A 24,048-nucleotide genomic window follows, 5' to 3' on the forward strand; every position below is an offset into this window, starting at 1 on the left:
GGATACCATCTGATCTCAGGTAAGGAATCTATGTTATCAGTCTTAGGATAATCAGACTAGTTTTCACGGATATATAAGCGTTTCCCCTATATGTGATATGGTTTTGACTGTAAAAGCCATCAGGAAATAAGAGCAGCGATTATCAGCGCGCGGCACGAGCGTGCGTGCGCACACATATACTATCGATTATCTAGCGTTTATTTGAAAACGATTCATAAATAGGCCGACAAATGACAACGTTCTAGAATATTCCAGTAAAAGACGATTATCATAGAATGTGTTGTTTTTTCCGCGAAAACGAGTGATTTTCAAAATGCTATCAAACTGAAATGAAGCGATAAAAAAACAATCTGCTTTGACAATGTTGACTGGAAAATGAGTCTTTGATAAGCGACGGGCAGATTAGACACATAGCCATAATTTAAAACATAGATTAGGCGATATTAACGTTAACATTGGAGTGGATTTGGGCATTCAAGGGGGTAAAAAGGCAAACACGGCTGGCTCTCAAAGGTTAACAGTAGCTCACCATGTACCTCGACGCGAAAGCGTCGGGGAATACCGTGCTGCGTCACGGATCTGGTTGACTCCGAGTTCGATTCCCGGACCCGCCGTCATTTGCCGAATGTCTTCCCCTGTTCTCCCTCCCGTTTCACCCTGCATCTGTCGGTCATGCTTGACCAGAAAAGCGATAAACGCTAAAAAAATGAAGTTAAAAAAAAAAAAAAAAGTTAACAGTGTAGGCAACTAAGCCAATAGAAATAAGGTATAACTCATGAGTGCTTTGGCTCCTATACTACTTACAATTTCTTCACGTGGAAGGCACCTGATTGGATAAATGACATGCTGGAGCTCTAGTGGCTGAATGTTATCTATAGCACCTTTAACTAATCTAATCTAAAAATGGATGGGAGAGAATCAGGCAAAAAAATACACCAACCAATCCATGTGAAGAAAATAAGGCCTGAAGCCTCCAATTAGTCCAAGTTCCCAACTCCAGCTGTCCCATGTTAACGTAATCACAGTCAATGTCGATGTTCTCTCTAGGGCTACAGACATCCTGGGGCAAAATGAGTAGTTCAGTCGCCAAAAATAAGTCAATGGCAGGAAGGTGTGGTCAACCTCTGACAATAGCTTGTGTGAGAACCAGGGAGTTACTCCGTCCTTTATTCAGACTTTCTTTTGAGTTTGAGTTTCAATTGAAATAAATGTTTCTGTAAAAAGGTCCAGTGCCAGCTGATCATCCGGAAATTTCATACAAGTCACCATGTAAAATATGTTAAAGAATGTGCTCATTAAAATGTTTAAGGTTTCTCATTACCGTGTGAGACCTAGTCTTCTCCAATCACACACTTCTGACACATGCCACATGGCAGTGACCACTAATCCCCAGCTCCAAGACACCACAGGCAATCATCTCGTCAATTCAAAATACAAGATCAATGAAAGTAGACCTTGAACAATCTTTCAAATGAGTTCTAGTGGTTTAAATAAAACGAGCAGATAAAAAATCTATTCAAAACAGTAATTTATTTACAAGGCTGTGAACCTACAGTATGTACAGACCTATTTACACAGAGAGGGAAGTGGAAAATAACAAGTTGTCCATTAATTTTGTCTGTAAATGAGAAGTTACATAACATGGGAATGATGAAAAATGAACAAAGTCATGCACTGAGATACGTTCAGACACAGGATGGACAAGAGACATTCAAACAAGAGACACATTGAGATATATCTCCATTCCCATTTGAAATAAAGCACATGAACTGTGACGTTCACCTTCCAACATCCATCACCTGACTCCATAAACAAAATGTCAGCTGGAAAATACATCAATCTGAGAAGAATTATTATGAGAACTGCGTTTGAAAGGATCAAGAGGTCAGGGTATCAACACGTGTTTTCTTACAATACGTACACTACTATTCGCGCAACAATGCAATTTCTCAAATGTGTGCGACTGGTCAACATGTCCAGTAGACCAGTGGTTCTCGTCTAGGACAAGGCTTACCGGTGTGCCATCCGGCAAGCTCGGGTGTTCGTGGAAGTTTTGCTTAAAATGTAAAGAAAATCCACAGCAAAATATTACTACATGAACCAAATTAAAGTTCAATCCAATAATACACTTATGAAACTTAAAAAGGAACACTCCCCCAACATTTTAGAAAATACATTTTTATTCGCCAGAGGGGTTCGGTACTTCGGTGTATGCTAGCCTAGCTTAGCACAATGGCTGGAAGCAGGGGGAAGCGGTTAGCCTGGCTAAAGTGAAGAAATACATCTTCCAACAACTCCATAACCATCTTATGTACCTGTACCTCTGGCCCAGTCTGTTTAACGCTTCCAAACCAGTTACGGTTCTGGATCTTGGTCATTCTCATCATCTCATTCCTCAATGTAATTCAATGTTGGCAGTAGGATAGCGAGTCTGGTTGGGAGCTACAGCAGGACCTTTAAGATGCTGAGAAGTGGTTGTTCATTAAGAAGATGGCTCCAATCTACCTCGAAAATGTTGTTTTTACATTGTTATTTCTACATGTATCAAATACACAATGATACAATGTGTAAATCAGACTTTGTTTTAGAATTGCATTTCTTCACTTCTTCACAGAACTAGGCTAGCTGCTCCCCCCTGCTTCCAGTCATTGTGCTAAGCTAGGCTAGGATGGACACGGGCCTCTCTGTACTGGACACACAGAGATTCAATTGATATCCATTTGTATTTAAGTATATTTTCCAAAATATTGGGAGTGTTTCTTTAAACACAAGATGCACAGAGTCCAGAAGCTAGGTGTGTATGTTGGCCCGTTCACAAGATAACATGATGCTTTAATGTGTAGTTTTCAAACCATTTTGAATTTTATTTGCCATGGAATTCTATTGTTTCACTTAAAGCCCCAATCCAGATTATTTTTGCCCATACGAGTGTGAGGTATACTCGATACTCTTGAAGAGTTTGACTTGTAGAAGGAAATTGTGCTTTTTTTTTAACCCATCAATCATCAGATTGATAGATATTACCAACACAAAATCATTACAGCCCCAAAATACAGCAAATACAATACAAAAAAAATACATATTTACAGAGTGTTAGTCATGAATCAACCAACTAGCGAATACAACACGTCTCCATTCCAATTTATGGTACGGGGCAACCCATTTGTTTATCTTTGGATCATGGATTGAGCCTTAAAAGGGATAGCATGAATGTTTTGTATATATATGAAGTGGTATAATTATTATAATTATTATTATTTTTTTAAGTAGTGTAGCACTGGGGCTAGTTCCAAAAGATCATGTCAGTCGGGCTCTGAACCCATCCAGAACGCGCACCACAGGACTCTAAGCAAGCTAATGGTTATGCATTCATTACACTGCTAATATTTCATACCACTTCATGTAAAACTAAAAAATAATCCAAACTATCCCTTTAAAGTGTGCCATGGCACCAAACGTTTGAGAACCACTAGAATAGACAGACGAGTTCAGTTTATATTGCGTCAAGGAAACTATAAAAGGAAGGGTCATCACGTCAGAATGCCAGCGTCCTAACGCTCTGCTTGGTGCCAGTTCTATTGAGGTCTATGGGAAATAATAATTAAAAAAATATACAAGCTATCTGACGATATATACATCAACCAATATATCAAACGTTAGCTAGTTAATAATGCAGATTGCAGATGATTCTGACATCTGAAGTAATAACCTGTTTTAAATTACATAAACGAGGAGATGGCTGGTCCCATTCAACTCAATGTCGGCCGAAACTGAACACTTGGCACCAATGTGCGTTCACACGCTACACAGTGACACAATGACCCTTCCTTCTTTTATAGTTTCCTTGGATTGTGTCAGGAGAGGCCAGTCCAGGTTATACCTGTATCAATAATACCTGCGATTCCTAACAGTTATTCCACACACACACATAACCATAGAGGAAACACACACACTCAGTCAGGCACGCACACACACACATGCACACACACAATCAGTCCGAGTCGCTGCTGCTGCTGGAGGAGTCTGTGGACATGGCCTCCACGTCGTCCTCGTTCTCCTTGTTGTGACCCGGGGTCTCCAAGCTGAAGTCGTTGCCATGGTGAGGGGGCAGCATGCCCACAGAGATGTCTGAGGAGTGCCAGGGGTACTGTGGGGTCAGCACATCTGGAGCGAGAAGAGGAGGGGATGGGAGAGGAGAGGAGAGGGGGAGAGGAGAGGGACAGGGGAGGAGAGGAGAGGGGATGAGAGAGAGGGGGACAGGAGAGGAGAGGGGGAGCGGAGAGGGACAGGGGAGGAGAGGAGAGGAGAGGGGATGAGAGAGAGGGGGACAGGAGAGGAGAGGAGAGGAGAGAGGAGAGGGGGACAGGAGAGGAGAGAGGGATGGGAGAGGAGAGAGGGATGAGAGGAAAGAGGGACAGGAGAGGGGGACAGGAGAGGAGAGGGACAGGAGAGGAGAGAGTGACAGGAGAGGAGAGAGTGACAGGAGAGGAGAGATGAGAGGGACAGGGGAGGAGAGATGAGAGGGACAGGGGAGGAGAGATGAGAGGGACAGGGGAGGAGAGATGAGAGGGACAGGGGAGGAGAGATGAGAGGGACAGGGGAGGAGAGGGACAGGAGAGGAGAGATGAGAGGGACAGGGGAGGAGAGATGAGAGGGACAGGGGAGGAGAGATGAGAGGGACAGGGGAGGAGAGGAGAGAGGGACATTGTGATTGTGATTGTGAAAATGCATACCGCATATATTCATGCCTATATACCCTAGGCCAGTGGTTCTCAACCTGTGGTACGCGTACCACTGGTGGTACTTGAAAAAAACGTTATATTTTTATATATATATATATATAATTAATAATATATATATATATATTTTTTTTTGCAGTCAGGCCACTGAACTTAGAAGCAGGCCAGTGTTGCTAGTTGTGGTGGCGCGATAGTTAGATAACCTAAGTGGGGAACAACCAGGAGATCATGTGACAGAGTAATGCAGTCTAAACAGTCATAAATATTGTATTCAACTTCAGCCCTGATCATAACCATTTTAATTTGTTTTGTCTTTTTGTAATGTAAGATAAAAAATGAAATACTCCCACTTTTCTGAAAAGACTTGTTAAATCTGACATTACAAAAAACTAAAAATCCATCAAAATCAGTGTTGTTGCTAATCATTGACACATGCTAGCCTGTAATACCCCCCCCCCCCCCAGAAAAATCGACTTTGCATTTGATATATTGAAAATATTTCACTTTCTGTGTTTTTTTTACAATAATTTGTGATGCCATCACACAAACTGACATTTAAAGGGTTACAATTCGAAAATGTATTGAATATGTGGTGGTTATGATCATGGGCTGAAGTTTAACTCTTTCAGTGCCACTCACGAGATTTCTCGTGTTTTTTTATAGGTGGTTGCTAGCCACTCACGAGATTTCTCGGATTTTTTTTTTTTTTTTGCGATCTGAAAAATTATTGCATCACCCGAGCCTACCGAGTATAGCCGAGGGGCGCCGACGATCACTGTGGAAAAAAGCGCCCCCTGTCGTCTCCCAGATGATATAAGTGATTTTGGAATGGACTCAATGAAAATGAATGGGGAAAAAAATCCGGTACTCCACATTTTCCAGTTCACTGATCCAGCCGGGGTTACTAGAGTTCATTCTGGAGCCTCAGATCCCCGCGGATCATGGAGTTCTACTGTATCGCGTTGGATCCATACACGTATCGATTTTTTCGAATGGTGATCAGGAATTGGAATATACCAGTTGGATACCATCTGATGTCAGGTAAGGACTCTATGTTATCAGTGGTAGGATAATCAGAGTAAGTTTGATGAAGTTATAAGCTGTTTTGTGAAATGTCTTCTTTCGGTTTCACTGTAAAAGTCCGAGAGGAAATCAACGAGGCGATTATCCGCGCGCGGCCGTAATGTGCGTGCGTGCACGTATAATATTGATCATCTAGCGTTTATTTGAAAACGATTCATAAAAAGGCCGACGAATATCAACGTTGTGGAATATTCCACTAAAAGACGATTTACATAGAATGCTCCAGAATGAGCTGTTTTTTTATATCAAAACGGGGGCTTTTCTAACTGCTCTGAAACGGCAACGACGCGATAAAAAAACAATCTGCCTTCACAGCACTGACTGGAAAATAGTCTTTGATAATGCGATGGGCAGATTAGACACATAGCCATAATTTAAAACATAGATTAGGCGATATTAACGTTAACATTGGCGCCAATGGTGGCATTCAAGCGGTAAAACGGAAAACCAGGCGTGGCACTGAAAGAGTTAATAAAAGATTTATGAAAGAAAAAGTGGAAAAAAAATTCAGCATATTTTATGACGTTTTTGAATAGGACAATTTAGTTCCCCAATGGTAAGAGTGAGTATTTTTTTCAATCTGACATTACAAAAAAAATAAAAAACATCAAAATCTGTGTTGTTACTAATCATTGACATTATGCTAGGCTGTAATAATCCCCCCCAGAAAAATCCACTTTGCATTTGATATATTGAAGATATTTACCTTTGTTTTTATTTTTATTTTTTACAATAATTTGTGATGCCCATCACAAACGCTGGCATTTAAAGGGTAAATTTTCAAAAATTCCTGCACCAGAATACAGGAAATTAAGTCTTTGTAACAAAGAAATTCCTTGGGGGCGACCCCCCAGACCCCCTCGCTTAAAAAGTGGCCTGACTGGGGCTATATTTCACACTATATTTCCCAGCGTGAGAGAGAGAGTGTGTGTTTGAATTAAGTACATTTGCTGAAATACAGTTGTTCATTTTCTGAATGTTAGTTATTATGTTCTCAATGCCCCTTGCATTGTATGAGAATTGTGTGGAAGAGTTTGCTAGTTCTAGTGCTACCCCTTTGTACATTGTGGCTGTGGCTGACAAAAGTTAACAATAAATAATGTTATTAGGAATACATTTGCCTCCTGCGTGAACTGTGCATAGCTGAATACTGTATTTTAACGTCGGTCATATGGTGGTACTTGGAGAGCCAGCTACGTTCTCAGGTAGTACTTGGTGTAAAAAGGTTGAGAACCACTGCCCTAGGCATTGTTGCCCATACTATACAAACTATACCCTAAGCTCTGCTGCCTATACTGTACAAACTATACCCTAGACTCTGCTGCCTATACTGTACAAACTATACCCTAGACTCTGCTGCCTATACTGTACAAACTATACCCTAGACTCTGCTGCCTATACTGTACAAACTATACCCTAGACTCTGCTGCCTATACTGTACAAATTCTGAACTCTGCTGACAACACTCAATTTATACCTTCCTACTGCCTTACACTGTAATCATAACTGTCTACCAATATAACACTGTATGGTAGCCATGTACACTATCTATATTTATATTTATCTATAGTTAAAGTGGATAGAAAAGACAGTACTATGCAAAAGTCTTCTTAGGCACCCAAGAGTTTTTATATAAATCGTCTTACAGTAGATTATTTTATTTTTAATAATAATATAAGCTGCATATAAGGAATACAACCAAATCCTCTGTCATACCATAACATTTTATCATTATTTTGCATCGTGTTGAATCGCATTGCCCCGAATAGCATTATGTTGAATCAAATCGTATCAAATCGTATCGTATCTCAACAGGGGGTGACTCGTATCGCATCGCCCGGTGCTTCAAATGTATCGTTAATGTATCGTATCGTTGGCACCGTATCAAGATGTGCATCGCATCGGCCTCAGTGAGGAGATGCACATCACTAGTGCACAGAGACAAAAAAGGTATGCATCTTCTTGTCTAACTCCAGGGAAGATGTTAAATAAACTAATTTCCCAAAATGTTGGAGTTTTCCTTTAACTCACAATTAACTTTTAAGAAAAAAATAAGAAAACATTTTACTTTATTTTTTATTTCTTTAGACTTCACTCAGGTGTATTATTGATGCTCTCATTGATACTATGTTTGTTTCTGAAGTGTGTGTGTGTGTGTGTGTGTGTGTGTGTGTGTGTGTGTGTGTGTGTGTGTGTGTGTGTGTGTGTGTGTGTGTGTGTGTGTGTGTGATATAGAGAGAGAGGGGGGTGAGAGAGATGAGGAAGGGGCAAGAGAGAAAGAGAGCTGGGAGAGTGTGAGAGGGGGGGGGGGGGGTGATTACTCAGCCCTTGTGTGGGTGAATGTAAGTTCCTAACGTTTTCTTTACCCTATTATTTCATGCACACTTTATTCATCGTTTTAAATTATTATTTTCTTTTAAGTTATTTTGTGCATCACTCTGTTTTGAATTTGATGCAGATTTGCAATGCATGAGGGTCATCCTTTTGTGTTAAATGGCTGCATAAAGCAAGCATTTGTTGACTCGCATGTTGATAAGAGTATTAAAACTTGGAACTTGAATTGGGCGGCTACGTGGCGTAGTGGGCAAGGCGCTCGCCACAAATGCAGAGACGCTGGGCTCGCCTGTTCGAGCCCAGCGCTCCACATTGCTTTCAGTTTAGCTGGTCGTTCATACTAATACACATTGGCCGTATTAGGGGATGGGAAACTGATGGGTGGGGATCGGGCGTTGTGGACAGCGACTCCTACAGGTCGGTTGGTGCGCCTGCGCAGTAGAATCAGGAAGTGTCGGGGGCAGCGTGAGCCTCCCACGCGTTACTCCTCGCCACTGAGAGATCGGGCTGCGCAGGTGAAAAGATGCGACTGCTGTTACCTCAAGTACCGGAGGGGACTTGTGCTATGTATGACTTAGTCCACATTGCAGCCGGCTTGTGTGAGGCAAGAAACAGCGTTCGTGACAGGGGAGGGTTGAATTGGATGATACGAAATTGGGATGGGAGAAAATATAGAAAATGGGAGAAAAAGTGGATAAAAAAAAAAACTTGGAACTTGAAAAAGATCCGTTTAAGGCATGGCTGTCAACCATCCCGATTTTCCCGAGATTGTCCCGAATTTCAACCTTCCTTCCCGCCGTCATCCCGTTCACGGATTTTAATTTTTTTTTATTAATCTTTACAAAATGGCTGCAATTCCCCTCCGTGATGACAGGTGGCAGCAGTGTAGATTAGAACGTTAGCACAGGAAGTCAGACCGGAAGACGGTTGCGACCCGAAGAAGAAGAACAGCGACCGGAATCTGGATAAAGGAGGGGTTTAGCTCGAAATGTATTACATTCTACGATGGACTTGAGAGAGGATTGTGCGGTTCCACCAGCTAAGAAAGCCAAGAAGAGCTGCACATTTCTCGCCAAGTGGGAGGAGACGTTCCCGTACCTCACGAAAAGCAACGTTTCAACACTCTATGCTTTTTGTAAATTATGCCACGCTGATTTCAATGTTGCACACGGAGGAAAAAGCGACGTCAGTCATCATGACCAATCGGCGAGGCATAGAAGCTATGAAAAATGTTCACAAATACACTCCTTCTCAGAAGGTGTTGAGCAATGCGAGGTCTGCAACCTATACCTACAACAGGTCCCTGGTCGATGCAAGAGACCCCCACAGGGAATGAAGTGGTATCCGCCATCCATTCCAGAGTGATAAAACAGTCCAATTAGATTAGATTAAAATGTATTGTCATTATACAGTACAACAAAGACATTTGGCATCCAACCAGAGTGCAAATGTAACAGTAAAGTGCAATAGTAATATACAATACTAATTAGGGATGCACCGAATGGGAAATTCTTGGCCGAAACAGATACTGAAAATAGAAAACAGTTGGCCGAAAACCGAAAGCGATTCATAGAATAGATTTTTTTTTTACCAATGTTGTGGAACATTATGATTATGGAAAAATATATGATTATGGCAAAACTTAACTTAAATAATAAATAATCACTATTATGGGTCCATAAAACATTTATTCAGCACTTCTGAATGCATACAGTACATTAATTCCATCTTTTCTCTGGCTGCCGCAGCGGACATCTGTGCTCTACTGAGCGCACCTTTCTAGTCCCCAGCTGAATGTGCTCGCTTGACTCGGCACAGTAGACGCGCGACAGACAGACAGCGTCAATGTGAGAAACACAATCCCCCCCCCCTCTCGCTCTGAATAATATGCATATTAGATCACTCAGTGATTAACCGCAACGGGCATATAGTAAATAAGGATATAAAAGCATGTTAAAGACGCCATTTATTGGACACGTTGCGCGCAGAGTTTACATAGAAACAGCGCGACTCCCGACAGCGCGACATCATCACAACAACACGCGAATAATATGCATATTAGATCACTCCTACCGCGGCGGGCATATAGTAAATAAGGATATAAAAGCATGTTAAAGACGCATTTATTGGACGCGTTGCGCGCAGAGTTTACATAGAAACAGCGCGACTCCCGACAGCGCGACATCATCACAATAACACGCGAGGTTATACCCAACGGTACCTTTTTTCGGTACTTTAGTCTCAAGAAATTTAATTTACCTACCTCAGTCATGAAAAAAAATATCCAAACTTCAAATAACTACAATTTCTACAGTTTTCGGCTTGCCATTGCGCCGACTGCGTAATTATTTAAGGTAACCAACTTGCGTCTAGCCACGCCCCCGCGGCGACGCGGTAGCGGCATTATGTAGCAGTAATTCCCCCTCTTTTAACATCGACGGCTAGCTCAACTGGTTCGCCGCCTTGCTGTGGATCCTGCGGTGCGTTGGTAACAAGTTTGAATCCCTTCAATTTCTTTTTTCTTTTTTTTTAACGTGCATTCTTTTAACGTGCATTCTTTCGCCGGTTAAGTTTAGGCATTGTTTCGGAGTAACACTTTGGGTGCCATGGGTTAAATTCATGATATACCATAGATTGCCAGCTCTATTTGTCTATGGAGAAGTACCCCTTCTTTGCATGGCTATAACTTTTTAAATTCTATTGCTACATTGCCATTATTAGGGCCCATTCAAAGTCCTATATGTATTGTTCATTGTGTAGCAACGTTAAACTTTTTCATTCACATATTCATAGTAAAGTATGGTCTAATGTATAAGTATGTTTTCATCTCTTTCTGCAGCTTTCTCCAGAACGTGATCTATAGCCCCAAATGCATTATATTGATGATGAAATACAGTTTAATGGCAATCGGGGCGATATAAAAAATTTCAATTGGACGTACTTCTAGAATGATCTACGTATGATCTGATGATGACCGGATGGGCGGGGGATCGTTTATAATTCCGTGGGCAGCGTTATATCATTCATCTAGTGTGGGTCATATGTTCATCATAACAGTTTATATGGAACACGTTCAAAAATAACGCTGAATCTTACCGGATCTTCCTCGCGCCGTTGGACGATCAGCGTGGTGTAGACCGTTTTCGATTATGGGATGTTTATCCTGATGAACCATTTCCAGCTTGTATAATACTATATACGTCCAAATCATGTTGTTTATCGAGTTATTGGCAATGGATCGCTATATATTGTGACGAGCCAGAGTGCCGGGAGCCAAACCGAGTGCCCGGAAGTAATATGGCCGACCAGCACAACCTCCACAGCACTTCCTGTTTGGCGATTGTGCCGATCGGCCACCAGATGGCGCTCCTGAACCGCCAGAGAGCTCAGTGGGTCCTCCTGGTGGATCTCAGGCCAGCGGAGGGGAAATATGAATCCGATCACAGATTTTTGAAATATTGATATTAAAGACGCTGTAAAGCGTCCTTCGGCAACTTGAGCATGGCCGGGAATGACGCTGTAAAGCGTTTTCCGGCACCCAAAGTGTTAAGGTTAGGGTTCAGTTTAGGCATTGTTTCGGAGTTGGTTAAGGTTAGAGGGGTTAAATTTAGGCGCTGTTTCAGAGTTGGTTAAGGTTAGAGTTTGTCTTAGAGCATGGCAATATTCTTTCGGAGTTAGTTAAGGTTATGGTTAAGTTTAGGCATTGTTTCGGAGTTGGTTAAGGTTAGGGTTAAGGTTAGGCATTGTTTCGGAGTTGGTTAAGGTTAGAAGGGTTAAGTTTAGGCGCGGTTTCGGAGTTGGTTAAGGTTAGAGTTTGTCGCAGAGAATGGCAATAGAATGCAGCCTATTTCCGCACTGCCGCTCTCTCGCGCTGCCGCGGTCACATGGGCGTAGTGGCCAATCAGAGAAACGCTGAACACAAGTTGGTTGCCTAAAATATTCACGCGCTCCGACTGCTTTGTTGTTGAATCAAGTCAAATCCTAGTTAAGCATATATTGTGCGTGTGAACGTTGACATGAAAAGAAAAAAAGTTTAAAAAAAAAAAAGTACAAAAAGTAATTTTTTTCTCTCTCTCTGTATCTCACTTGATTCGATACTCGGTAGTACCGACGTGTTTCGGTTCGGTACCTCAAAAGTACCGAATTCGGTACCCATCCCTAATGTACAGTACAGATCACTTTAAACAAAATGTCACTTTAAAAGAAGAAGGTATTGTATAGTTTAGATACATTAAGAGTTACAATTGTATTGTAGTGTACATAGCAGGGTTAGAAATTAACTTTTTTTTTCAAGGGCTTTTTTTGCCCCCCTTAATTGATTTTCGGGGGCTTTTTTTGTATTTCGGGGGCACTGAATTTTTATGATGAAAATTAACATAAGGATTATAAAACATTGTTGACACTTTTTTTTACAGTCTTCGTCCCTATGTTTGATAATGTAATGTTAATGTCTCCATAGGGCTCTACGCTAACCTTTTTCCCAAGGAGCACATGTGCTCCTAAATAAAATGTTAATAAATAAAATCTAAATAAAAATTTAGGAGCACACAAAGAAATTTAGGAGCACAGTGAAAATTGTTCAAGTAACACAGAGTTTATTAACTATTTATCTCATGCATTATTATACTGTGCGTGTGCACACTATGAATTGAAAATGGGGGACCCTGATGTAAACAAGACGAAAGTCTTTCTCTGGTCTGCATCCCCTTAACTTGTGTGTATTGAGCTGTACTGTATTGTACCCATTCTGCAATCTGTTAATAAAGTTTTCAATCAATCAAACGCAAAGGATATCGGTTGTCAAGCTGCTTTTGTATGTTGTATGTTATTACGATGAATTGGAAATGGGGGACCCTGGTGTAAACAAGACGAAAGTCTTTCTCTGGTCTGCATCCCCTTAACAATTGTATGTATTGAGCTGTACTGCACTGTACCCATTCTGCAATCTGTTAATAAAGTTTTCATTCATTCATTCATTCATTCGTAGTGTTGTTATGATACCAACATTTTGACTTTGATACAGATAGGAAAGGTAATGGAATATATTATTAGATGACAGAACATTGAAAATTCTTTATACAATTATTTAATTCATTATGAAATAGAAATTCCGTTTTTGGGTGGAACGTTTGTTGCAAGGAGGGAGGAGGCGGGGACCGCTGCGTGTTACACACAACACTGAGAAATGGTCTAGCTGCTTCGGTGCGTCGTTAACGTTAACGTCGGAAGAAATTCCCCACTAAGCCCTAAATTCAGAGCAGAGCAGTATCCTAATGACTTTTATGCTTCAGTCGATAAGGTGTTTTGCGAATTCTGTCAACATACCGTGGGGACTGGACCCGCAAAAACACGTGCGAATATCACTTCAAAAGCCATGTCAGCCGGATTCCTCTCTTTCTCCTCGTCTCTCTTTTGTTCAAAATAAAAATGAATGGGCTTCATGGCTGGCTGATTTTTTTGCGTTGTCTGATTCTGAATGTATAACTTGCCTAAGCCGGTACCGTGACTTTGTTTTCGGGCGCTACTGTGATTGGACGTTTATGCGCCTTGTGTAATGTGGGACTATTATAACAGCGGAGCTGTTTTGTAATCGTCACTCGTCTCGAGTAAATGATTTTTCCGGGTGGCGCACACACACATATTATTAGGGCCAAATACAAGGGAAATGCTCGCACTGTAGATCATATATATAATTATATATATAATTAGTAAACTGTCGGGGGCATTTTCTGCCCCCCTTAACTGATATTCGGGGGCATTTTGTCCATTTTCAAGGGCATTTTGCCCCGAGCCCCCGTTAATTTCGAACCCTGGTACATAGGAACCAGTTTTTCAGGAACTTGGCATATCTTTTTTTATCATGCATATCTTGTGTTACCTATTCTTTTTTTCTATGCCTATTTTTATTGTATTTTGCACAATCAATCCGCATTTCACTGTATGTATGTGACAAATAAACCTCTTGATTCTTCTTGAGTTGTAGTATTATTATGTACAGTGAAGGTATAAATACACTATGGTGTATTATGGTAGCCTACAGTGATGAAGGTATAAAGACACTATGGTAATACATTGATTGATTGCTAACTTTAACAGATTGCAGAATGGGTACAATACAGTATGGCGCAATACACAATTGTTAAGGGGATGAATTTGTCTTACACCACCATTAATTTAATGCAGGGATGTTCACAGCATTTCACTTTCAACCAGGTATCTGATTAATTTAATTTAACGAGGGGGAGGAGACTACATTAGGAGGGGGTGGGGCCGGGGCGAAATGTCCAGTTTTTTCAAATGCCAATGTTGACAGCTATGGTTTAAGGTAGGGGGGGGGGAGCGATTAATCGCGAGTTAACTATGGACAATCATGCGATTAATCGAGTTAAATATTTTAATCGATTGCCAGCACTAATTTATATATATATGAACAAGTGATTAAATGGAATATATATACAGTATTATATACTGTATAAATATTCCATTTAATCACTTGTTCACTTTCGTTGTACTGTACTTGTGCTGTACGATGACAATGTAATGTAATGTAATGTAATGTAATGTAATGTAATGTAATGTAATCTAATGTAATGTGCCTCCCGGCCCTGTTGTGATTCAACCTGCTGTGAGGCCTACCTGGCAACCTAACCCTAACCCTAACCCTAACCCTACCTGGCAACCTCCCAGCAGCCAGCGCGTCGCCAGGGAGATAACCCTAACCCTAACCCTAACCCTAACCCTACCTGGCAACCTCCCAGCAGCCAGCGCGTCGCCAGGGAGATGTCCGTTCACGCCATTGGTCGACAGGTTGGCCATGTGGCCCAGCATTCCACTGCGCATCTCCAGGTCGGTAGGGTAAGGTCTGCGCGGGTCACCTGGTGGAGAATCAATGAACGTTTAGTTTAGTATGACAGAGTCAAATTTTGCAATTGGCCACTCTCATTGTCCTCTTCACAATTTTTTTTCCCCACTTTTTCTCTATTTTTCTCCCATCCCAATTTCGGCGTGCCAATTCTCCCCTCCCCCGTCTTGAACGTTGCTCGCATATGCCCCCCACTGGCCGGTTGTAGGGAGGATAGAAGCCTTGCATCACGTGTCCCCTCCGATACACGAGGAGGCAGCCTGTCACATCTTTTCACCTGCCAGTGCGGACTCTCATTGGTGAGGTGTAACGTGTGGGAGGCTCACACTACCCCCGCCATTTCCTGTCTCTGCTGTGCAGGCGTCCCCCAACCGACCTGTAGGAGTCGCTGTCCACAACGTCCAGATTACCACCCATCGACTTCCACCCGCTAACTCTGCCAATCGAGTTAGTATGACGGCAAACCCAAGCCGGAGGCAATGCCGACACCCGGATTCGAGACCGGAGTCTCTTGCATTGGTGTTGAGCGCAATGTCCGCTGCGCCACCCAGCCGCCCCCTCTTCACTATTTCTATAAACAATTTAGTGTCTACGTTGAATGGTTGTCAAGCCCATCTCTATGTGGATGATTAGGAATGGGTACCGTTCACATTTGAACCGATACGGTACCGGTACCCAACGGTACCTTTTTTCTGTACTTTAGTCTCTAAAAATGTAATCTATTCAGTTGTCTCAGTTGTGAAAAAATAAATCCAAACTTCAAATAACCACACTTTCGACCGTTTTCGGCTTGCCATTGCCCCGACTGCTTTGTTGTTGAATCAAGTCAAATCCTAGGTAAGCGTATATTGTGCGTGTGAACGTTGACATGAAAAAATTTAATTAAAAGTGTAAAATACTTTTTTTTTTCTGTACCGACAACGGTATGTCACGTGAATCGATACTCGGTAGTACCGACGTGTTTCGGTAAGTACCTTTTAAAAGTACCGAATTCGGTACTCATTCATCGTATTGCTGACTCTGTTCAGATAGCAATGAATAACCTCTTTGATGCTCTGCAGGAAGCTTAAACTGGTGCTGAATGCTAGTAAAAGTAATACAAGTTATTATTCTTATTTTACAGTAGGCCTAATCAGACCAATGCTGATACATTTTAATTTTTTTTTAAGAATCACTGAAATGCCGGTCAGATATGATATATGGTCACCAATGTCTCATGCTGCCAGATGCCACCTCTGCTGCCAGAACTATCATTGTCAGAACTCGGGACTTGAGAACTAGAGACTCATATCACTGGACTGACTTTTCTTGTATTGTGTACTAGAAGACTCATCACTGGACTCATATCACTGGACTAGTTTGTATTTTGTATTTTTTTTTTTTTACATTATATTGTATTTGTGTCTATATTTAATATTGCATCTCTATAGTGTATATAGATACTGGACTGTATAGGACTGAGGCTCTGTACCCCCCCCCCCCCCATGCTGCTTTGACACCCGAATTTCCCCAAGGGGATTAATAAAGGATCATCTTATCTCATCTCATCTCATGCATCCCTAGAGTTGAAATCAAGGAGACAGGAAGAGAAGGTAGAATGTACCTGGTACCCAGTTGAGAGGAGCACACACGGCGTTGCTGGCACTGATCCTGTGGGCGTACTTGATGATCTCTTCTGAGGAAATGCTCCCTGCCGAGAAAGAACAAGACAGCTCTTCACATCCAGACACCAGGGGTTGGGATCCAGATTCACTTTCAATTTCAAAAGGAATTCAGGAACCGTGGACTTTCTTGAGAAATTAAAAAACTGAAAAGCTTTTGTTGTGAAAAGGTTGCATTGTCCAACCTATTTAAACTCAATTTTCTTGTTTTTGTTTTTTTACCGATTTCCCTAGGATACTATACTATTTTATTTACAGTATGCGCTATCCCGGACGGTGTGCAAAGGTTTTTTTTCAATACATGAAAGAAAATATGATTTGAGAGAGATTTGTAAATGTACTGTTCAAAAAGCTAAGAAAGGGATTAAAAGGAGATGTATTTCTATTGTTGGGGTTAACTTGTGGAACAATGCTGATATACATTTAAGAATGAATCATTCACTTTTGGTTAAGAAAATGGTTTGTGTAGCTATTTTTGAAGATTACAAATGTGACAAAAAAACAATTCTTTTTTTGTTCTTTTCTTTTAGAATACTGTTTGAGTCTTAATTTAGTTAAGAATATAGGACAGACATGCTTATGCTTCAGTCTGTACCTTTTCAGTCACTGCCAAATCAAAGATTGTTGAATGATTGTGCTTATTGTGTTGTGTGTGATGACTGAATAAAACGACTACTACTATTTGGTGCCGTCAATATGCATGTCTGGTGTTTGACTGACTGTGAGTGAAGTGTGTGAGTCGAGCTTACTGTACCTTTCCTGGCTTTGTCGATGGATTTAAGTTTCTCCTTGGCTTGGTAGACAGCAGTGGCCTGAAGTGAACAGAGAGGTTGATGAACGTGTGCCTCTGGGCTCGGGAACATAATGTGAGACAAGACACGAGACTCAACGGCGCGAGAGCGAAGAAAGACGATGACTTAGTCCATTTAGTCGTCGTCACACAAAGCAAAAGGTTGGCTCGCTAGCCAGACATCTCGTTGTCCCCAAATCAATAACTTTGATTATTGATCAAATCAAATATGCGTGGTCAGTCAGTGCGAGTTGAATTGCAAGGAAGGGATGCAAATCCAGTAATACATTGCCTCTCCACATACCAATCTGCTTTGCTAGCTCTATCTTGGAAAAATAATAAAATCGCCCAAAAGAATAATACTGTGTGTGTAATTGTAATTTGGGGCAACAGTGGCTCGGGAGGTAGAGCAGTCGTCTGGTAATCCCGAGGTTCCCGGTTCGATTCCCGCTCCTCCCGGGGCAGCATGTCGAAGTGTCCTTGAGCAAGACACTTAACCCCCAATTGCTCCCGATGAATGTGTGAATGGGTAAGTGTCTTGCTCAAGGACACTTCGACATACTGCCTGGGAGGAGCGGGAATCGAACCGGGAACCTCGGGATTACCAGACGACTGTTCTACATCCCGAGCCACTGCCGCTCCACTCAACATCATGATATCGGCTGCTTAGGTATGGAAAACCACATGTTGGATAATACAATTTATGTTCATCATATTGGACTGTGCGGTATTGGGATATGCGATTCAGTATCAAACTGAAACGGTCGTTTTCAATTAACACTCAAATATGTCAGAAGTCATTTAGTGAGAAATCCGACTTGATGTTTTACTTTTAGACAACAGAATTATGTACCACAATATCAAAAAAGAAAATTCCACGATACAATAACAGACAACAATCAAGACAATAAAGGCTAAATATGATGAGTATATTTCCCCCACCCACCAGTATGTGCTCGGCCTCCTTCAGCTGTTTCTGCAGCTGCTGGATGTCGCTGTCTCTCTTCTCCACCTCCTTCTCCAGCAGCTGCATCTCCTGGTGCACCTTGCCCTGCTCCTGGGCCACGTCCATCAGCCCCTGGAACTCCTGGTCCCGCAGCACGAGCAGCTCCAAGATCTGAGACAGGGAGAGGGGCATCGAGGGGCATTCGTATGAACAACACACAGGCCCCCATCTGCACATTTGATTACACCGTTTACTTTGTTATATTCTTCTACTCAGAGTTCATTTGTAAATAATTCTACTCTGTATTGTATATTGACTTTACTTACTTCTTAACCTGTTCCACCCCAGGTGAAAATCTGCATAAAATGTATACCTAGGTAAATGGAATATTGCTCCACTTCTACAAGGGCTATTTGCATATTCTTGGTATCTAGGAACATCTATGGACCTCAATGAATGTATTCTCAGTGTCAGAAATATTGTGTCTATTACTAGGCTTGCTTAAATTGTGATGAAACAAAGGAAAATATGAATTATGATTTTTCTTTTCATCTTTGACAGTGAATAACACCATGATAATAATGACCAAACTTAAAAAACTGCCACTGAGCTCATTCAGTACCCTCTTGAGATCATGTGTACAAAAGATCTAAGGAAATTAATAAAGGGAAGATGATCAAACTGAAGGTTCTGTATATACAGTACTGAATTCTCCCATCCGGACCAATGCAATTTGAAATATTATTATAGAATATATGCTTATATTACATTACCTTATTATAGCCAATTCGCACATTTATATATATATACATATAGTATCTTTCAAATGGCCGAGTTCAATTTGGATATAGTATCACCAGGCGTGCATAATAACAGATACTGATATTTACTGTAATCGACTGTACTATTTTATTTCCCCCACAGTGTAACCATTTTGAAACTAATTTCAGATCTAATTCTTCCTACATGGTAACAATAGTGTGGAGAAACTGACTGCGTTTCAATATTTGTCAAAAACGTTACCTTTTGTAGCTTATTAGCGCGAATCATAACAATTATTGATATGATTCATTCAGAACGCTGAACTTTGAACCACCATAGTATGTGACAGGAAGTGTAGATCGGCGAAATTTCAACGCTGGCCGATAGCTAGCGATCCTCTACAAAACTACAATTCCCATGGTTCAACATTTCCATTTCCGGGTCAGAATAGACAGAATAGAAAACTTAAAATGATATAAGTACACTTTTAACCTATTGCTAAACTATTGCCAACCTAACGTTTTACATTCTACATGCATTTGTGACATAGTAGTGATGTTAATACTTGAAAACGGTTGATTTTAAAATCACAAATTATTTTCATCTTCATAAAAATATGCCTATATGATAATAAGGTCAAAAGGGGTCGGTACCGACCCCGTCGATATATAATTTTATATATATATATTTTTTTACTTACTTTCTTTTTACTATTATGTAGCACACGCTCAAGGGCTCATACAGAACCAAGCATTTCATCATAAAGTATTCTGTATTTTGTTGTGACAAATAATAAACAAACTTGAACCTAATTATATTGTTTACTTTTATCTCCATTATAATTGTATTGCCTATATTTATATCTTCTACTATTACCCTGCCAATACCTGTACCCCCCCCCCCCCCCCCCCATGTTGCTATGACACTCGGATTTCCCCAAGGGGATCAATAGAAGAGGAAGTCTTTAATTATCATGCAGATTAAGGGGATCAATAGAAGAAGAAGTCTTTAATTATCATGCAGATTAAGACACATGCGAGATGGGCGACCCACAGGAACACACACAGATACTTGGCCGAAACCGATACCGAAAATAGGAAACAGTTGGCCGAAAACCGAATGCCGAAAATGATTAATATAAATACCGTAATTCCTCTAATAGTAACCGGGTCTCAAATACAAGCCGGGTCTCTATTAATGGCCGGGTGCGCTCTTGAGCTAAGCAATTATAAGCCGGCCTCCTAATACAAGCCGGGTCACTAATATACTGAGCTGCACACTGAGCTAGTTACTTGATTTCACTTTGAAAACGTTGAAATGACCAGTGACCACCTGTAATTGCACTGTTTACTATTTCATACAGTACTTGGTTTCAATAAATGAACCCAGTACATTTTACTGGGTTCAAACTGACACAAAATGTTGATTTATTCATTATGATCCGTTTGAAAATTTGAAATATAGGCCTCCCTCTTATACAGGCCTCCTCCTAATACAAGCCTGGTACCCGCTACAGTTGAAACAAATACAAGCCGGGGTTATTATTAGAGGAATTACGGTATATATATAATGTATTTTTTTTTCAGCTACCTGATTATGGCAAAAGACATGATTATGGCAAAACTTTACTTAAATAATATTAATAATCACTATTATGGGCCCATTAAACATTTAGTCAGCACGTTTGAATGCATACATTAATTCCAGATTGACTGCTGAAAGATTGTACAATTTAAACATTTTCTCTTTGCATACAACAAAATGTGCATTAAAGTCAAGTGCATTTTCTTTTCTCTGTAGGATAACTACAACAAAGTGCATTCAGAACAAAGCCAAGGTGCTTTAAAACTGCATAAAGATCTGCATAAAGACACACACAGGAGAGGGAGAATAGCTTATAGCAGACTTAATGATGTTACTGTAGTGGCTACTACTGTCATAATTCACGGTGTTCCTACATGGAAGGACTGTTGTATTTACTACATCTCCCATGACTCTTAGCGGGGGATGACATAGCTTACGAGAGACGGGTCAAAGAGGAATGGAAGCATTGTTAGCCAGCTTAACGCTAACGTTAGTTAAAGGTTTTTAACCGCGATGGGCATATAGTAATGGCGAGGATATAAAGCATGTTAAAGACGCATTTATTGGATGCTTTGCTCGCGGAGTTTACATAGAAACAGCGCGACTCCCAAGAGGAGTTAGTTATCACAGGCTGCAGAACGCAGGAAGAGCTGCCAAGCTGCTCACGTTATGCATTGCGCATGCTATGTCTGTAGCCGAGTTTTGATTACGTCATCACAACAACACTTTAGGTTACGAACGTTACGTAACCCTGTTCTTTGACATTCAGTGATATATTTTCGGTGCTAAAACCCGAAAAGCCGAAAGTGCCTTTTTAACCATTTCCGGCCGATAATTTTCGGCTGCCGAATATTCGGTGCATCCCTACTTATCACTTACCTGTGTGTCTTCGCCTGCTGGTGGGAGTTTCTGACCTCTCGACAAGGCAAGCATCTCGATCAATTCCCTGAAATCAATAAAAAAAAAAAAAAAATTAGAAGGCTTTTCTTCAATGTGGAGGCTGATGATATAAAAAAGGAATACTTAAATCACAATATCAAAATATGTTGACTGTAGTTCAACACAGATATTTATTAGTGTACTTAAACCTACTACACTTAGGATAAGCAACAGGAAAGGGTAGAAGAGAGTAAGGGAAGAGAAGAAAGCTAATGTCAAACAACGTATCCATTTCCTTTCCTCATGTGGTATATCTTAGGATGCTTTTCTTCTAAAACCTCCCATCTCTGGGTTCACATGATGAGCTACATTGTTACAACAATAACAGACTGGTACTGTATGTGAGACATCAAAGACCTTTAGTGTATAGCTAGTCATAACTACCTACTTCATTCATTCTACCCATATATGATGCCATGTACAATAACTATATAAATATATATATATTTCATTTCAACCTTTATATAAAATCGTAAGCATCTGAGGTTTCCCTCTTTTACAGAAACGACGATTGTACAGTACATAATAAAAACAATATTCACAGAAATTTGAACACCAGAGTAAAACAAATTAAAAACGTTTAAAAATAATTTTAAAATATCAACTAAAACAGTTACAGGTAGTCACACAATGGTCTGAAATCATACATTTAAACATTCCATATATACATACACATACATATTACATACACAACTGTTGGATATATCTGGATATATCCCTGTTCACATACCTGTATATGTATACCTGTATTTATCCCATACTTACTCTTACTATTTTTTTTTTTATCTACTTTTTCTCCCATTTTCTATTTTTCTCCCATCCCAATTTCGAATGGTCCAATTCTACCCTCCCCTGTCTCGAACGTTGTTAGGCCACGCCTCCCACAAGCCGGCTGCAATGTGGACGAAGCCTTACATCACGTGTCCCCTCCGGTACTCGAGGAGGCAGCAGTCGCATCTTTTCACCTGCACAGCGCGATCTCTCAGCGTCGGGGGTCTGCGTTTGGAGGGCACGCCGCCCCCGTCGCTTCCTGATTCTGCTGCGCAGGTGCACCAACCGACCTGTAGGAGTCGCTGTCCACAACGTCCGATCCCCACCCATCAGCTTCCCACCCCCTAATACTGCCAATTGTATTAGTATGAACGACCAGCCAAGCTGATAGCAATGCGGAGAGCTGGGCTCGAACCCAGCGTCTCCTGCATTGGTGGTGAGCGCCTTGCCCACTGCACCACCTAGCCGCCCACTTACTCTTACTAATACCACTGGCCAGTATGGCTTACTACCATAGAATTTTGTTTAACTGTATCACTGTGCATAATAATTATACTGTACAATACATCAGTTTAGCATAATATATTACCAGTAGCACTAGCATGTTATATATATCATGTGCACTTTACTGTTACATTTGCACTCTAGTTAGATGCCAACTTATCATTTCATTGTACTGTACTTGTGCGGTGACATGTGATGAATTGAAAATGGGGGACCCTGATGAAAGTCTTTCTCTGGTCTGCATTCCATTAACAATTGTATGTATTGAGCCGTACTGTACCCATTCTGCAATCTGTTAATAAAGTTTTCAATCATTCAATCAAAACAATACATTTGAATCGAATCTATACTATAATACAGCCTTGTCTAACATTAATATTCACAGTAAGGGTGTTCGTTAGATATGTGTTTACTCCATTAGAGCTACTTAAGAAACCGGGACGATGTTGTTATTCTATATTATAATAATCATATCTAACTGAGGCTGCAGAGATGCTGAATGGTGTTTAACCAGACATGGTGCTGCTGCTGCAGCGTTGACACACATCAACTGACTTAAGTTACAGGTGTCTTTGAGCTAACAACAAACAAACCTGGCTCTCATATGTAACGTTAACCGGTGGAACATTTTATTTATTAACACAATTTGTTTACCTGGATAAAACTTCTAAGTCTTCCAGCACCGACAGCAGCCGCTCTTTCGTCGATTTCTCAGCCATCGTCGCCATAGTTGTGTGTTCGACTTCTGCGCATGTCAGGAAGTAATGAAACGGAACCAACGAGCCACGGAAGAAAGCGAAAGAATCTTGGACTAGCGACGCCTGCTGGCGCGCCTTTGAGGTGGCAACTGAAAACAAATGAAAGTGGTTGACTGGTGGAGAGAAGGTGAGTGTTGCCAGATTCAATCCCCCTATAACACACGGGTCCTTATGTGACAGTAATGCTTCCTCCCGTCTCTGATTGATTGATTGAAAACGTTATTAACAGATTGCAGAATGGGTATTGATTGGTTGATTGAAAATTTTATAACAGATTGCAGAATGGGTACAATACAGTACAGTTCAATACACACA

General features: G+C 41.0%; 1 protein-coding gene across 1 annotated transcript; it reads right to left on the reverse strand.

Moving 5' to 3' along the window:
* Positions 1–1,510: 1,510 nt before the first annotated feature.
* Positions 1,511–23,709, reverse strand: med4 (mediator complex subunit 4). Its single transcript, XM_084314912.1, has 7 exons — positions 23,630–23,709; positions 21,641–21,707; positions 18,416–18,586; positions 17,434–17,491; positions 16,622–16,708; positions 14,900–15,031; positions 1,511–4,164 (listed from the first exon to the last, which is right to left on the reverse strand). The coding sequence occupies exons 1-7, from the start codon at positions 23,701–23,703 to the stop codon at positions 3,992–3,994; spliced, it is 762 nt and encodes a 253-aa protein (XP_084171038.1). The 5' UTR covers positions 23,704–23,709; the 3' UTR covers positions 1,511–3,991.
* Positions 23,710–24,048: the final 339 nt, after the last annotated feature.

This window comes from Notolepis coatsorum (genome assembly GCF_963971535.1).
Source record: "Notolepis coatsorum genome assembly, chromosome: 5".
NCBI classification, from domain to species: Eukaryota; Metazoa; Chordata; class Actinopteri; order Aulopiformes; family Paralepididae; genus Notolepis; species Notolepis coatsorum.